The 17,612-nt window shown below is 43.2% G+C and overlaps 1 protein-coding gene across 1 annotated transcript in view; it reads left to right on the forward strand.

Annotated features, from left to right (window-relative positions):
• Nucleotides 1–325: 325 nt before the first annotated feature.
• The window catches only part of schip1 (schwannomin interacting protein 1), a 29,355-nt gene continuing 12,068 nt past the window's right edge, over nt 326–17,612 (forward strand). Inside the window, exons 1-3 of the mRNA XM_066652224.1 lie at nt 326–397; nt 4,613–4,731; nt 12,350–12,467. Of these exons, the coding sequence (XP_066508321.1) occupies nt 326–397; nt 4,613–4,731; nt 12,350–12,467 (309 nt within the window). The remainder of the gene's footprint in view (nt 398–4,612; nt 4,732–12,349; nt 12,468–17,612) is intronic.

A 17,612-nucleotide genomic window follows, 5' to 3' on the forward strand; every position in this document is an offset into this window, starting at 1 on the left:
CTCTCTCTCTCTCTCTCTCTCTCTCTCACACACACACACACACACCCTCTCTCCCCCCTCTCTCCCCCCCTCTCTCTCCCAGCGTGACCGCCCATGTTTGGGAAGTGGTCAGGTTTGAGGTGAGGAGAAATGTGGGGGGGTCAGTCTTTAGTCTGCAGGAACACAGACACTAGCTGCTGGACAGCACTGAAGCATGGAGACCAGTGTCCATTTAGTCCATTTAGTCCTGTACTCAGGTTTACAACAGATCTGGGATTAATAAGAGCGCACAGGCACTGAGCACTGAAGACAGAGAGAGAGAGAGAGAGAGAGAGACATTGACAACATGGACCATACTGGGCTTGATGATGTCGTCCACAGAGCGTCAGCCCTCTGTATAATGGATGACTACAAGGAGGTAATGCTTCAGCACAGTTTTAACTCAGCAATCTACCACTTGATCTCTGTAATATCCCACATTTTAAAACGTAGTTTTGCAGCGTATCTCATCATTAGAGTCAGGATCACTTAAACCCTATCACTCTACGACTTACTGCACACCCTGACCCGTCTGAGCGGTCTCACTGTGACTAGGCTGACTCCAGCACAGCAGAACGCAGGCGGCTGTGTCCCAAACCACAGGGGTTTAGTTGAGGTACAGGATAAGTGGGGTATGTCTCTGCTGAGCATGGTAAAGTCTGAAATTTAAGGTGGAGTGAAGTGACTGTTCTGTCTTTTCCTGAGCAGCAATGAGTACAGGCTTCCCCACGGCTCCCAGGAGTGAAACATATTGTACTGTACGTATTGTGTGTTCATAAGGTTGCAAGGTCTTACCACAGTGCCAATCAGAATTTTATTGGTTATTGATGATCTCACGGAACACTACTGTGATCCAACTGCTGTTCATCTTATGCTTTAACTAATTTACGTGTTATTATGTTATTATGTTAATATGTTATTTTTATGCAATATATAGTAATATTGCGCTTTAACATATATAAACCAACGTCTACACCAGGTCTAAAGATGCTACACCTTACGTACAACAAGTTGAACTGCTTCACGTATTTATCTCAGTGTTTTCCAGTTGTGTGGGAGCAAAAAGAAATGGCCAGTTCCTGTCGTGCGTCACAATTATTTTAAAGTTTGAGTTTGCGCAGAAGCATGAAGGTAATTATTATATTGTAGTGTTTTTACTAAACTGTTTAGAGACAGACAGAAACACACACACACACACACACACACACACACACAGCCTCTGAGTAGCTTTTCAGGTCTATATAAAGATCTCCTCTTCACAGTCAAGTCCAAACCTGCCCCGGTAACCCATACATGCCACACACACACACACACACACACAGACACAGACAAACACACACATACATACATACACACACACACATACATACACACACACACATACATACACACACACACACATACATACATACACACACACACACACACACACACACACACATACATGCCACACACACACACACACATACATACATACACACACACATACACACACACATATACAAACACAGGACAGAGTGACAGCAGCAGAGGCCCCAGAGGTCAAAGGTCACTGCATTATCAGCAAAGCTATGGAAGGGAAGGGAAGGGAAAAGTGATTTTTCTCTTGAAGGAGAGATGTAGGAAGCTCTGGACACACAGCCCGGTTTTCTCTGTTTGTACAGCTTCCTACAAATACATTCAGATTGGAAATTAAGATGAGGTTGTTGTCGCATTGTAAATAAATACCTGCTACATCTACACACACACACACACACACACACTCCTATACTCACGAGACTGAACTGGGTGCAGATGACAGGAGGCGAGATCTCTGATAGCAACCAACATGCACAGGCACACACACACGCACACACACACACACACAAACACACACACAAAGCTTGCATTGTCCAGCCTGGGAGAACATTCCTCTGAAGGACAGATGAAGAAAAGTACAGAGAGAGAAAGAGAGAGAGAGATGGCCTACGTCTCCTCACATTGTTCGATAGATATTCTTTGTTGTGATTGGCTGCTTCTTACCAGGCCTCATTCAGTGAGCTGTCTTGAAGGGGCGGGCTAAACCACTGCAAGCTGAATGTAAACATGATCATTCTCTGACATCCTTTAAAAAGGCAGCGCTTCTTACACTGTTTACAGGATTAGGAATTTACAACTGGGGCGGGGGGCTGGAGGTGTAACAACACGAAGCTGATTGGTTACACAGTAGTGATATTGATACATATGCACCTCTGATATTTACAACCCTTTATATAAGCTGTTTGTCGCCATGGTGGTGGAGATGAGTAATAAGAGCTGCTGTAGAAAGGGACAGTTTGGTTGAACAGGTGTCGGGGGTCTGGGGTCAGCAGAGGGACAGTTGATAAAACAACAGTCAGTGATGACTTTGTGGTGCTCTGTGTGTTAATGTGTCACACACACACACACACACACACACACACACCACACAGGTGATGCTTTTACAGTGAGGACCCTAATGCTGCTTTGTCTTCCCCTGACACGCAGCTGTCCAACAGGTGCTGTCTGTTTGTGTGTGTGTGTGTGTGTGGTGTGTGTGTGTGTGTGTGTGTGTGTGTGTGTGTGATTTTTAAGAGCGGAGCAGCTGCATTTGTGATGTGCTGTGACATCATCTGGACTTTAATTTGTAGCAAATAATCACAATATAATCACAGTCATAATTTATTAAGTGATTAGTTGTGGATCACAAGCTCCACCCAACGCCAGGGGCTTTAAACCCTGAATCTCACAGTCTCACAGAAACATATATACGCCGCCCCCCACCCCCCACACACACACCTCTCTGTCGTCTGAACTCAATGCCCCTGAGCAAGAGGAATTTAAGAAAAGCGTGAGGCTTTAAATGATCTTTGGCTTTATATCAGACCTTTGTGCTTTGTCCGCACACTCGCATAGGTTTCAGCCTGACATCTTCAGTGTGAGGATTCAATCAGTTTGTGTGTGTGTGTGTGTGTTTCAGAGGAGGATTGCCATCTTTTTTCTTGGCACCAGCACAAACCTTCCAGAGTGCTTTGCTGAGTCACGCTGTGCCAGGCACCACCCTCGTCTGGCACAGGCAACGTATCTGATCCCAGTATACACACACACACACACACACACACACACGCTCACACACACACGCTCACAGCACACACACACACACACACACACACAGCATGGATCTAGGATTACTGTGAGGCTTGTGATATCAAATGACCAATAATATCACAGCACTGTTTTTCATACTGATAGACGTTTTATTCCACATTGTGTTTTTTTAAAAAACAAACATCAAATTCTTTTTAAATAAATATGAATATGATTCACCGTGTGATATTGAGCTTTTTTAATATCATACAGCCCTCCAAGGGCACAGCTGGCCTCACTCTCACAAGACATGATAGATCTGGGCAGTTGGCGTTCTCCTCCAGAACGATTGACCTGCCCTGTAGCATTACATTATAAGGTGGAATTGCTGATGACTGATGATTAGAGAAAACTGGGAATTAATTCTTCAAAAATAAAAACATGTTGAGAGATTGTGTTGGAAACTGTCTGCAGAGTGACCTCACGCCCAGCTGAGTCCGGGAAGAGATGGCCTCACCTACACAACACCAGCACACACACACACACACACACACACACACACACCCTCACATATATACACATCAGAGCATACCTCTCTCTCTCTCTTTCTCTCTCTCTCTTTCTCCCTCTCTCTCTCTTTCTCGCTCTCTTTCTCTTTTTCGCTCTCTCTCTCTCTTTCTCCCTCTCTCTCTTTCTCGCTCTCTCTCTCTTTTTCGCTCTCTCCCTATTTCTCCCTCTCTCTCTCTTTCTCGCTCTCTCTCGCCTCTCTCTCTCACTCACTCTCTCTATCTCTTTCACTCTCCCTCTCTTTCTCGCCTCTCTCTCTCTCTCTCTCTCTCTCTCTCTCTCTCTCTCTCTCTCTCTCTCTCTCTCTCTCTCCCCTGGGTCCAGCTACTAGATCACTTACATACAGAGCTAATCATATCTGTTTCTACACAATATGTCATGGATCAATACGTACTCAACTGCACGGCTAATCAAATATCTCGGCTACATGGAAATACATTACCTCTACTGTCTCCACTGCAGTGATCTGACATTAGAGACTGGACAGCTCAGCAAGTGCTGTGTGTGTGTGTGTGTTTTGGAAAGGCACTCTTGCCAACACTTGGCATTTGGCATGTGTGGCTTAAATGTGTAGCTGCTCTAGAGCGTCCCATTTTACTTGCAGTGCTATTCTATGTATTTTATACAAGCTGAACCTCGCTGTCCACAATGTGCACATGAAAGCAACTGTTTTTAGGGGGGTGTCTACAAATCTTTGGACATATTCTGTGTTCATTATAAGCTGAGATTGAAGGGATGACTCTATAGACCTCCATTATAATGTTATACAGATTCTGCTGATTCATTTTCATTCATCCGAGCCATTCCTCTAACGTTGCTCACTTTTTATGACTCAATGACGCCCTCTACTGTGTCTCTAAAGCATACACAGCTTATTACATTCTCTCTCTCGCTCCCTCTCTCTCTCTCTCTCTCTCTCTCTCTCCCTCTGTGTCCGTCTCAGGCCCAAAAGAATGAGCGGGAGTCCATCAGACAGAAGCTGGCGCTGGGCAGTTTCTTCGACGATGGACCTGGCATCTACACAAGCTGCAGCAAGAGTGGGAAACCCAGTCTGTCCTCACGGTCAGTGTGTGCTCCTACGCTCAGAGTTGAGAGCTGGAGTTTGTCCATCATTTCTATTTTAATGAAACACATTACCGAGGCATTGTGGAGGGGCTACACCCTGGTCTTTTTAGCTTTCCAGCTCCACTAACTGTACCCTGTGGTTCGACAATTACAAATTGTAGTCCAGCGGTTGCTCTGCATACTTTATTATCCCCCTTTCACCCTGGTCTTTAATGGTCAGGACCCCACAGAGCAGGTATGATCTCGATGGTGGATCTTCCTCAGTGACACTGATGTGGTGGTGTGTTAGTGTGTGCTGTGCTCATATGAGAGGATCAGACACGGCAGTGCTTTCACTGAACAGGAGTCTGAAAGCTGATGTGATGGACCTGGGCACTGGTTTTTCCTCTGTCCAGGGATGGAGCTTTAGAAAGTGGTGGTTCAGATCATTTTTCTCGGAGGAAGCATGGGCTTGTCCTCACCCTCCCAGTGAAAATGGCACCGTGTGATAGTGGGTGTTTAGCTAACAGCTAACAGCTAATAGGAGATGATGAATGAATGCATACAATCTATCTATCTATCTATCTATCTATCTATCTATCAACTGTTGTAGCTTGGTGTTCCTGCATGAGCTGGGAGTCGAACCCTACACTGTTAAAAACTAAAATGGCCACGAATATCCGGGATACTCAGGTGACCTAAAAATATATTTTGGGTGCCTCAAGAAGCTCTTACAGGAACTCTCACTTCCTCCCTGGGATACATTAAGCACAGTCCTTCGGCTCTAGGTTCCTGGACGAACCCCTTTTCTTTTGAATGATCCCTCATTGCAGCTTTGGGGGTTTCAAGAAGAGCTCATCTGTCTAAAAGAGGATATTAGAAGAACTCTAGACACAGCAGTGTAGCAGGTAGGTGTCGCAGTCACACATCTCCAGGAACCTGGAGGTTGTGGGTTTGAGTCCTGCTCCGGGTGAGACCAAGACTGTGAGGAGTGTGGTGTGTTCTCCCTGTGTCTGCGTGGGTTTCCTCCAGGTGACTGTCTGTGAGGAGTGTGGTGTGTTCTCCCTGTGTCTGCGTGGGTTTCCTCCGGGTGACTGTCTGTGAGGAGTGTGGTGTGTTCTCTCTGTGTCTGTGTGGGTTTCCTCCAGGTGACTGTCTGTGAGGAGTGTGGTGTGTTCTCCCTGTGTCTGTGTGGGTTTCCTCCGGGTGACTGTCTGTGAGGAGTGTGGTGTGTTCTCCCTGTGTCTGCGTGGGTTTCCTCCGGGTGACTGTCTGTGAGGAGTGTGGTGTGTTCTCTCTGTGTCTGCGTGGGTTTCCTCCAGGTGACTGTCTGTGAGGAGTGTGGTGTGTTCTCCCTGTGTCTGTGTGGGTTTCCTCCGGGTGACTGTCTGTGAGGAGTGTGGTGTGTTCTCCCTGTGTCTGTGTGGGTTTCCTCCGGGTGACTGTCTGTGAGGAGTGTGGTGTGTTCTCCCTGTGTCTGCGTGGGTTTCCTCCGGGTGACTGTCTGTGAGGAGTGTGGTGTGTTCTCCCTGTGTCTGCGTGGGTTTCCTCCGGGTGACTGTCTGTGAGGAGTGTGGTGTGTTCTCCCTGTGTCTGCGTGGGTTTCCTCCGGGTGACTGTCTGTGAGGAGTGTGGTGTGTTCTCCCTGTGTCTGTGTGGGTTTCCTCCGGGTGACTGTCTGTGAGGAGTGTGGTGAAGTTAACACAGGGAAACATTACTGAAACTAATACATAAAAGCTCTGTTGTCTGCTGTTTATACTACAGCAGTGTTACACTAGTCTTTACCTTTCAGCTAACTTTCATTTTATTAGATACTGTGTCGTCATCCTGTACTTTATTCATGTGGAGATGCTGTAAATCGACATTGGGTTGAACTTGGGCCTTTCTTCAATTAAAGCCAATTCCTGTAAATTTAGGTTATTTCATTAAAAACATATATTCAGCTCACAGTCATTGTGAAAGACGACTGAGTTGATACCTATTTCACTCATACAGGAAGTTAGAAATGAAGCAGAGTCTGTCATTATTGGTGAAAGTATTCCCCTTTCGATTTTTTTTATTGTATACAGTGAAGTGATCTTCGAAGGAACTTCTGACCTGAATTAAAATGGAATTACGGTCATTGATTTAATTCTCAAACCGTGACCCTGGCCAACCATAGCGTTACACAGCTGAGTCACACCAGAGACAGGCTAGCAGCCTAGTGTGTGTGTGTGTGTGTGTGTGTGTGTGTGTGTTTTACAAGCAGCAAACAACACAAACTGTTTTCCTGTAAGTCATGCACTGCTGTCTAAGGGACTTGCACTAGCTCTGCACAGATGAGCGATGAACTCTCACTGGGTTTTTTTGTGGCTTTGTCATCGTCTCTTTAAAATGGAGCAGTGACATCACATGACACAGCAACTTTAAGTTCTGCTTATAGCAGCCTGTGGGTGTGTGTGTGTGTGTGTGTGTGTGTGTGTGTGTGTGTGTGTGTGTGATAACAGCCACAACAACTATGACAAAAGAAATAACAGTAATGTTTGTATTACACCTATGCATTTTCACTTCCTTTAAAGTATTTCTGGAATATATATATATGTTATATACCTTTGGAATCGGATTAAGTTGTTAATTCTCTTCAAGCTGTTTGATAACTCTCACAAATTCTGGCACAAAGTTATGAGCCACTGATCCTTCCTTGCAAAACGTGAGAATATTAGAGTAATATATATATTTAGTAGAGCAGTAGAGTAGTAGAAGAGCTTGGAGACTAACCCTAGCTTTCTAGGGAGCGAGTATTCAGCCTACATAACAACCAATCAAATAAAAGCATCCTTCCACTACAGCAACACAGAGACCAGCACTCCGTGCCTATGTAGATGCAGGGAAGAGAACACTGATGCAACCACAGAATATATGTTTATTTAAAGATGAATGAATATGTGAATGTAAGTGCATTTTCATGAAAAACCGGGACAATAGGCATCCCATGAAGGATGATTAATTTTCCGGGACAGACAGTAAAGAAAGAGAGCAATCACGGGGAAAAAACCAGGACGTGGGGCAACACTACTTACCACACCTCAGCTGTAAGGTAGAGAGGATACAGCACAGCTACACCCTGGACAGACTCCAGAGGACACCCCAGGCCCCAGATGAAGCTCGAACCCAGGACCACGTGACCCTGGAGCTGTGGCTGTGAATCAGCTCCCCTCTTACACAGATGATCTCATAGATTTAGTATGAACAGAATATTATTACAGCATAGTTACTGTTAGACCAAATTACAAGAAGTGACTTTGGGGCATTTCTATTGGTGCATTCGTTGCAAAAAGTTCACAAGATGTAGGAGAGCTAATGGTTTCAAATGATGTCAGAAACTGGAATAGTTTTTCGACAGCGTGTCTTTTAAATGTGGCACAATGAGCCTGGGACATGGGGCATTGTATATACATTATTATTCTTATTATATATATAATATATATCTCCAAAAACAATGCATTTACAGGAGAAGGAAAAAAACCTTCTTAACTTTCAGAGGAAGTGAAGGTAAAAAGATTTTATTCCAAGAAACCTGCAGCATTTCTATTGGTTCATTCATCATCAAATGATGATGATGAACTAAAAATCAACCAAATATACTTGGAGATACGTGTTTTTGCTGTTTTTCTGAGTTATTTTGGAGCATTTCTCAGATCAGAATTGAAATCTGCAGATCATCTAATCACTTGTGCACCTCATAAAAGCTGTTTCCCGTGCTTTGGTTCATCATGCAGATGATTTTGTACAGCTGTCTGCTCTTTCTTACATCATCAATTGCTTTTATCGTGCTGATCAGAATGTATTAGACTGGTTCTTTCAGTTCAACCCCCGAAACAACCAAAAACCCCCAAAGCTGGCGCCCCCTCTAGGGGGCCTTGCGTCCCCTGCCTTGCGTCCGAGTGGGTTCTGAACCCACCACAATCCTGAACTGGATAAGCCATCACAGACAATGTGTGGGCGTATATATGTTAGGTACTATTATGTACTATTGCATAGATTGTGTGTGTGTGTGTGTGTGTGTGTGTGTGTGTGTGTGTGTGTGTGTTTATATGTGTGATTGTGGTATGTGAAACAGGAAGTTTTTGGTTTTCAGAGTCTCTCTAAGAACAAGACGGAGAACTTCCCCTTGGTCTACAGATCCCGGCACACATGCTCTTCCCAAAACAGAAGCTACTCATAACTCCCATATGACGTCCCATGTAATATTAATACTTTATGGGGCAGCCATTGTGGACACAAGAGTTTATTTGCGCACACACGGCTTGTTTAATCTCCATAGTAAAGCATGACAAGAAACGGGAGGTTGTGGAGCATCTGCACTTGAGCCTAACTTGACTCTGCTCAGCTCGGCTCACTCAAAGCTAGCACACCTCCCCCATAAAACGGAGCACTGACATTGCAAAACCCCGTCTCTAATGGAAAGTGCAGTCTTTGAAAACCACAACAACGGCGGCTGTAAATTTAGTCACTGTTTACTCATCGTGTTGTTTTTATTTCTTGGACTGAACTCTGCACCCCTCAGTTCTCACAGATCAGTTTTCCTTGTTGCACATTCAGCTGTCACTGGAGATTTTCATCAGCCATCGGAAGCATTTAAACCTCTTCACAACACCTCAAGGTAATGTTACGAGCTGCCATTTTGCATCTGATAAAAACAAATGTGAACGTTGCTGTAACTTAAGAGATTTTACAAGCCGCGAGTTTGTGCTGGATTTGATTGTGCTCTGCATTTCGTGGTGATTGACATCAGCGCTCTGCAGGGTTCACACATCACCATTTAGTACCTACTCAGCACGGTTGGAACCCGGCGCGAGCAGGGACTGAAAAAGTACCTGCTTCCAGGGACCAGGGACCAGATTTGGCCTGCGGAAAATGAAAAGAGCCGTGCCTAGTCGAGTCGTGTAGGTTCCATGCACTGGAATATAGTTTTTGATTTTTCTTCTTGTATTTTTGTTAATTATTTATATGCTTAAAAATGGTAGCTCTTTAGTTGAAAGTCCATTATAAAAGCAGTAAATACTTACTTAGCTGCCATTGATCTATTCAGGCTTTCTCTAGTTCAGATAGATTGCTTTGGCCTAATTATACAGCTATTCAGTGTTATGTTTTTGCTGGATTTAAGCTGAGAATCCAGTCATCACCACCCTCTCTTCCTCAGTCAGTGAAAATACACTGACGTTATTGAGCCAGGATGTGACTCAGGTATTCATCACTGTATTTTAGGAGGAATATTAGAAATTGCTTCTTGTACATTGCACTACTCATGGAGCAGGGAGCTCGTGATTCATCCCGTGTGCTATTCCAAGAGACGCAGGGCTTCTACATTTTCAGTCACACACTTTAGAGTATAAGGTTTGTGCCTGGTTAAACTTAACAATGACTTATAATCACACTGGATTTAATCACAGACAGTGAGTAGACATAGACTGGTCATGAGCACAGCTTCCACAGAGATAGATTTGCTCATTACTCCGTCACATCCGTTGTCTTACACTTCTTCTGCCCAGACTCCCTCACATTCTGTGAAAACAGGAAACAATCACCAAAGAGCAGATCTATGTTATAACACAGCAGGCAGTGTTTCCTCAGGTCAGGACTCTCAGAATGGGTGGCACCTGGAAAGAGACAGACCACAGGATGCTGCCTGTGTGAGTGTGGTCTACAGCCAATCAAACTCCATCATAGGTGCAAAGAAAAATGAATTAAGTAAATAAAATCTAAAAAGGCCATTAAAATGACTGCTCACGCACATGAAGAAGAAAACAAAGTCATATAAAGACATTAAGACGTATATAAATATATATATACATATATGTACAGACGTAATAGTATAATATAACTTAAGGAAGTGTGTTATGAAATGTACAAAGGGCAACAGTAGGGAACATTACAGAGATCATTTATAAAGTGTAAAGTGCTGGTGGAAAATGTGCAACATTAAGCTGGAGGTAGTTTATATTATGAGTGTTAATGTTCAGTAAAAATGTTCAGCATGTGTCTAGAGTGTGTGTGTGTGTGTGTGTGTGTGTGTGTGTGTGTGTGTGTGTGTGTGTGTCGGGGGTGGGGTGGGGAGGGGGGCAGTTGCAGTCCTTGCAGTTTTTATTTCATTTTTTTTATCATTTTTATTGATACATTTTCAAAACATCAATCCAAAATGGTGGCCATCGTCACTCATCTCCATTCCTTTAACTTTAAGACATCTCCGTTCAGTGTTTGGCTGCCGATAAATCCAGTGTATGTGGAAGACTTAGAGGCTCCGTTACATTTACAGTGTACATTTCATCACATCGCTGAGAGAGCCTTGTCCAGGCTCACATCCAGGCTAATCCTGTTACTTTCTTAAGCCCTATTTGGATAGGATTAGTTTTATCTGGGAAATAGGGTTAAAGTAATTATTGCCCAAGTATCTCAGTGATTTTACCTACCGTATAACAAGCAGTAAAAATGAGCCCAGGTTATTAATCCTGTGGGAACCGATGTGGGTTTATATTCCGTCATATCCCACCCTAAAAGATGTTTCCTTTGGGTTTTCTTGAGAACTGAAGTGCTGAGGGAGGCAACAATTGATGTAATATGCAACGCAAATCAGACTTCGTTGTGAAAACCTCATATCCACAAGACGACTTAAAGCAGTACTTAGAAGAGGGAAACTTCTGGCAACTATAGGGAAGTTTTAGGCAATAGCAACTACAGACGTGTTATGAATGTGTTTCCAACTCATAAATTACTACCATTTAATTCTTTGTAATAACGGTGAATGTAGTGTTTCCCCATCCTCTCACCTATTAACCACTGGTATGAAGTCATTGAGGGCTGGATATTTTTGGTTGGTGAGCTGTTCTCAGGACTGTAGTGACAGTCTAAAGCTCCAGTAGAGCCGCTGATCTTTGGTGGGAGGCAGTGCGTTGATTGGCTGCTCCCATCTCTGTTATTTACACCTAGATTTCTTATCCCGTGCAATCATCACTGACGTCCAGTGGTAAAATGGCATGACCCCAGCATCGCACGTAAAACTAAACCCATCTGAATAGGGCTTCAGGCAGGCAATTTCACTGTACAGTGAAAGACTGGAGGGGGGATGTTACCTGTGCCATTTCTACTGAACACACACGGTCTTGGTGGTTTTTAGATTATATTTTATTTAGAAATGGCTTATGAATTGGAGGGAGGACCATGGCGCAACAGGTACTGTCACTGTTAAACAGCTCTAGGGTCCTGGGGTTGTGGGTTCAATCACCCCTCTAGGTGACAGTCGGTGAGGAGTTTGGTGTGTTCTCCCTGTGTCTGCGTGGGTTTCCTCCCACTCCCAGGTGCTCTGGTTCACACACACTGTCCAAAAAAACACTTTGAAAGGTGGATTGGTGACTCAAAAGTGTCCATAGGAGTGAGTGTGTGTCACTCTGCAAAGGATTGGTACCCCTCCAGGGTGTGTTCCTGCCTTGTGCCCAATGATTCCGGGTAGGCTCCGGACCCACAGCGACCCTGAACTTCATAAGGACAATGGATGCAGTTTGACTGCTAAGAGAATGTGGACCATTGCTGTTCCTTTAAATTATTACATTTGCACAGTTTGTACCTGTAGTGAAACTCTGTGTGTGTGTGTGCTCTACAGGCTACAAAGTGGCATGAACCTGCAGATTTGCTTCGTCAATGACAGCGGCAGTGACAAAGACAGTGATGCGGACGACAGCAAGACAGAGACTAGTTTGGATACGCCTCTGTCCCCCATGGTAAATACACACACACACACACACACAAACACACAAAACGTAGAGGCTGCAATAAATCTGTCACTCAATCAATCGCTTCAACTGTACATCTTCTTGAAAGGCAGAGATAGTGGTCCATGGGAAACCCAGAGACCACCCTCTGTTTACAGTCAGAGTGGCCATTATTTATTTTTAATAAACCTTTATTTTCAATGAGTAGCTAAAAGTAATATTTATGATGAATAATAATTTACTTTGTAGTCCATATATGAACCGGTTTATGCTCCCTAGAGTGGGTCCCCCACAAGTGGTTGCTCATATTTAAAATAGTTTAAACAAGAGGTCTGTCCCAAAGTCTTCTGGGAGAAGAGTGATATAGATGGGAGTTGTACTTGTGCTGCATCATGGGATTGCTTTCGTGGTCCAGGAATGGTTCGATGCTGCCTTAAAATTTGCCCAGATTAAGGTATCTCAGTAGGCTGCATAATGAGGTATCTAAGAATTGGGATGTAAAAAGCTCTCTATGTAGAAGGCTCACTATATTTTGGGACAGCCCCAAGGTGTAATGGCTGTTGATGAAGATTCACTAAAGAATATCTCTTAAATGAAACAGCTAAATACAATATTTCTTTATGACATGTTTTTGATTCTTTTCTGGAGAGTTGGAATAATTGGGATAATTTTCTGATTCTCTCAGTCATTGTGGAGAGACCTGACCATTGTTCTGAGAAAACCTGCATTTTCTGTGAAGTTTAGATTCACTTATATTTCACTGATATTTCAAAGACTGTAAAGCAGCTTTCAGTGGACGCTGAAACAGAGACACACATTACATTACTTCACTCCACCTACTTTTAATTGCTTAAGAAATAATAAACATCAGAAAATAACTCATCAAAATAATCCAAAATAGTTCAGTTATATGGTCTACAAAACAATCAGAACCTGAGAAATTTGAAACCATAACATCAGCGGCCATGAGCAGCTTGTGGACCAGTGTGAATCCTCACATTTCACACTGGTCCACAATTCACACGGTGAAAAAACTGATTGAACTGATGAAGCACTGTTTAAGAGTTAGCGCTGAAATGCCTTGGACTGATGTTAAAAATACAGTTTTAGTTCATCTAAACTAGGACTGGCTCATTCAGAGTACCTGCTATAGTCGAATACACCCAGTTATTCAACCGGTAAACCAGAGACAGTTTTACCATGTAATGTGTTATAGTGCTTAAACTCTAATAACGTTATGTGTTCGAAGAGAAGCGACCCGAGTCAAAATGTCCCTGCCTTGTGGTGTGGTTGTGAACCCGAGACTTCCCCGCAGATGTTATGGAGTAATTTACCGTACTCTCTGTGGTAAAGAGGTAGAGTTACACTCTTCTTCATCATGTGAGCTTTCGCTATCTTTACCTTCATATAGAAGGAGGTGGAGTTAGGTGTACCATTTTCCAGACGTCTTTAGGGAAAACACCTGTGGAAAACCTGTGGTCATGAGCACATTCCACAATGAGGTAAATACTCATATTTAAGGATGTGGCTTCACCGAAATGTTTACCAAGACAATAGCCTTCTGTAGAAACAAAACTCTAATTAAAATTCAGCTCAGAAACCACAGCTGGGAATCACACCAGCATCTTGTAATTCCATTAATTGCTCTCCATTTAATTACACAGCTTTATTGGGCAAATGAAACAAACAGAAAACACACAGAATCACTTCCTGCACATTTCCATGTCCACATTATTCAAGAAGAAATAGGGTCCCTGAAGGTCAAAATGAAAGGAAGTAAGAAAAGGGGTGCAATTTCAAAGGTTTTTGTTGTGGGTGTATTGTTGGGGTTGATTTGTGAAAGGTGTTCCCTTGATGGGGTGTTTTTTGGGGGTGATTTGTCAGGGTGTATTTTTGGGGGTGATTTGTCAGGGTGTTTTTTTGGTGGTGATTTGTCTGTGTGTATTTTTGGGGTGATTTGTCTGGTTGTATTTTTGGTGGTGATTTGTCTGGGGGTTTTTTGGGGGTGATTTGTCAAGGAGTAATTTTGGAGGTGATTTGTCTGGGTGTTTTTTTTTGTGGTGATTTGTCAGGGTGTATTTTTGTGGGTGATTTGTCAGGGGGTATTTTTGGTGGTGATTTGTCAGGGTGAATTTTTGGGGGTGATTTGTCAGGGTGTATTTTTGGGGGTGATTTGTCTGGGGTGTATTTTGGGGGGTGATTTGTCAGGGTGTATTTTTGGGGGTGATTTGTCAGGGTGTATTTTTGGGTGTGATTTGTCTGTGTGTTTTTTTGGTGGTGATTTGTCTGGGTATATTTTTGGGGGTGATTTGTCAGGGTGTATTTTTGGGGGTGATTTGTCAGGGTGTTTTTTTGGTGGTGATTTGTCTGTGTGTATTTTTGGGGTGATTTGTCTGGTTGTATTTTTGGTGGTGATTTGTCTGGGGGTTTTTTGGGGGTGATTTGTCAAGGAGTAATTTTGGAGGTGATTTGTCTGGGTGTTTTTTTTGGTGGTGATTTGTCAGGGTGTATTTTTGTGGGTGATTTGTCAGGGGGTATTTTTGGTGGTGATTTGTCAGGGTGAATTTTTGGGGGTGATTTGTCAGGGTGTATTTTTGGGGGTGATTTGTCTGGGGTGTTTTTTGGGGGTGATTTGTCAGGCTGTATTTTTGGGGGTGATTTGTCTGGGTGTTTTTTGGTGGTGATTTGTCTGGGTGTATTTTTGGGGGTGATTTGTCTGGGTATATATTTGGTAGTGATTTGTCTGGGTGTTTTTTGGGGGTGATTTGTCTGGGTGTTTTTTTGGGGGTGATTTGTCTGGGTGTTTTTTGGGGGTGATTTGTCAGGGTGTAATTTTGGGGGTGATTTGTCAGTGTGTTTTTTTGGGGGTGATTTGTCTGGTTGTATTTTTGGGGGTGATTTGTCTGAGTGTATTTTTGGTGGTGATTTGTCTGGGTGTTTTTTGGGGGTGATTTGTCAAGGTGTATTTTTGGGGGTGATTTGTCTGGGTATATATTTGGTAGTGATTTGTCTGGGTGTTTTTTTGGGGGTGATTTGTCTGGGTGTTTTTTGGGGGTGATTTGTCAAGGTGTATTTTTGGGGGTGATTTGTCTGGGTATATATTTGGTAGTGATTTGTCTGGGTGTTTTTTTGGGGGTGATTTGTCTGGGTGTTTTTTGGGGGTGATTTGTCAAGGTGTATTTTTAGGGGGGATTTGTCTGGGTGTTTTTTGGTGGTGATTTGTCAGGGTGTATTTTGGGGGGTGATTTGTCAGGGTGTATTTTTGGGGGTGATTTGTCTGGGTGTATTTTTGGGGGTGATTTGTCTGGGTATATATTTGGTAGTGATTTGTCTGGGTGTTTTTTTGGTGGTGATTTGTCTGGGTGTTTTTTTGGGGGTGATTTGTCAGGGTGTATTTTTGGGGGTGATTTGTCAGGGTGTTTTTTTGGTGGTGATTTGTCTGGGTGTATTTTTGGGGTGATTTGTCTGGTTGTATTTTTGTGGGTGATTTGTCAGGTTGTATTTTTGGGGGTGATTTGTCTGTGTGTTTTTTTTGGTGGTGATTTGTCTGGGTATATTTTTGGGGGTGATTTGTCAGGGTGTTTTTTTGGTGGTGATTTGTCTGTGTGTATTTTTGGGGTGATTTGTCTGGGTGTATTTTTGGGGGTGATTTGTCAGGGTGTATTTTTGGGGGTGATTTGTCTGGGTGTTTTTTGGGGGTGATTTGTCAAGGTGTATTTTTGGGGGTGATTTGTCTGGGTGTTTTTTGGGGGTGATTTGTCAGTGTGTATTTTTGGGGGTGATTTGTCTGGGTGTATTTTTGGGGGTGATTTGTCAAGGTGTATTTTTGGGGGTGATTTGTCTGGGTGTTTTTTGGTGGTGATTTGTCAGTGTGTATTTTTGGGGGTGATTTGTCTGGGTATATATTTGGTAGCGATTTGTCTGGGTGTTTTTTTGGTGGTGATTTGTCTGGGTGTATTTTTGGTAGTGATTTGTCTGGGTATTTTTGGGGGTGATTTGTCAATGTGTATTTTTGGGGGTGATTTGTCAGGGTGTATTTTTTCGGGGTGATTTGTCAGGGTGTATTTTTGGGGGTGATCTGTCAGGGTGTATTTTTGGGGGTGATCTGTCAGGGTGTATTTTTGGGGGTGTTTTTGGAGGGTGTTCTGTTGTGAGGGGTTTATGGGGTGCGTATTGTTGAGAGTGATTTGCCAAGGGTTTATTTTTGTGCATGTATTTTGGGGGGGTCTTGTTGGAGGGTGTATTGGGGTGATTTGTGGTGGGTGTATTTTTGGGGGTGATTTTTTAGGGTTAGGCATAATATTACACCGTCAAGGGGGCTGTAATGTTACACAGTATATTGATGGGGGCTGTATTCTCAGGGGGTGTATTGTGTGCCAGCAGGGATTAGAGCGCAGTGGAGGGTCCGGGCCGTGCGCTGAGACGTCTGGGACAAAGTAGAGCTTGATGGCCATTTTCTGGATGGTTGAGTTCTACAGGCAAAACAAATGAGATCTGAATATTCAGCATAGACTGTGATAGACACGGATCACTGGAGCACTGAGCTTCTGACAGCTGAGAGAGAGAGAGAGAGAGAGAGAGAGGTGTTTAGTGCCATCTGGCTCATCTTGTTCCTGTCTCTTCTCATCTGTTGTTCAGATGAGACTGACACTCCAAACTCGTGAGAAACTTCACACCCGTGCGCTGTGAATATAAACCCCATCAACTTATAGTGAGGCTTCAGTAGATTTCCGTACGAAGAAAGACCTTTTATTAATTCACAGTTGTGTCCAGAAACATTACATTAGTTGAGGATCACAAGTTCTCTAAAAACTGGCAATTGGGATAAATGGTCACCCACTGACACCTAGTGGCCTGGTTCATAAATATCCTACTTAAATTAAATTAAACATGGCTGCCCCCATGTGAAGGACCCACTTTATGGAGCATAAATTAGTAGACAAAGGAAGACAAAACTGCTCATGTGGATTGTTATTTACACTAATTAAGTGATTTTATATATTTTTTATTATTATTTTTATTTATGGGAAATTCACATACCGCTCCTAAAACGTAAACATAAAATGCACGTATTTCTTTATGAGCATGCAAAAATTACCAGATAAACACTGTGTCCATTAAAATGTGTCCTCCTAGTTCCAAATAAGAGTAAAT

This window comes from Hoplias malabaricus, chromosome X1, assembly GCF_029633855.1.
Source record: "Hoplias malabaricus isolate fHopMal1 chromosome X1, fHopMal1.hap1, whole genome shotgun sequence".
Taxonomy (NCBI): domain Eukaryota; kingdom Metazoa; phylum Chordata; class Actinopteri; order Characiformes; family Erythrinidae; genus Hoplias; species Hoplias malabaricus.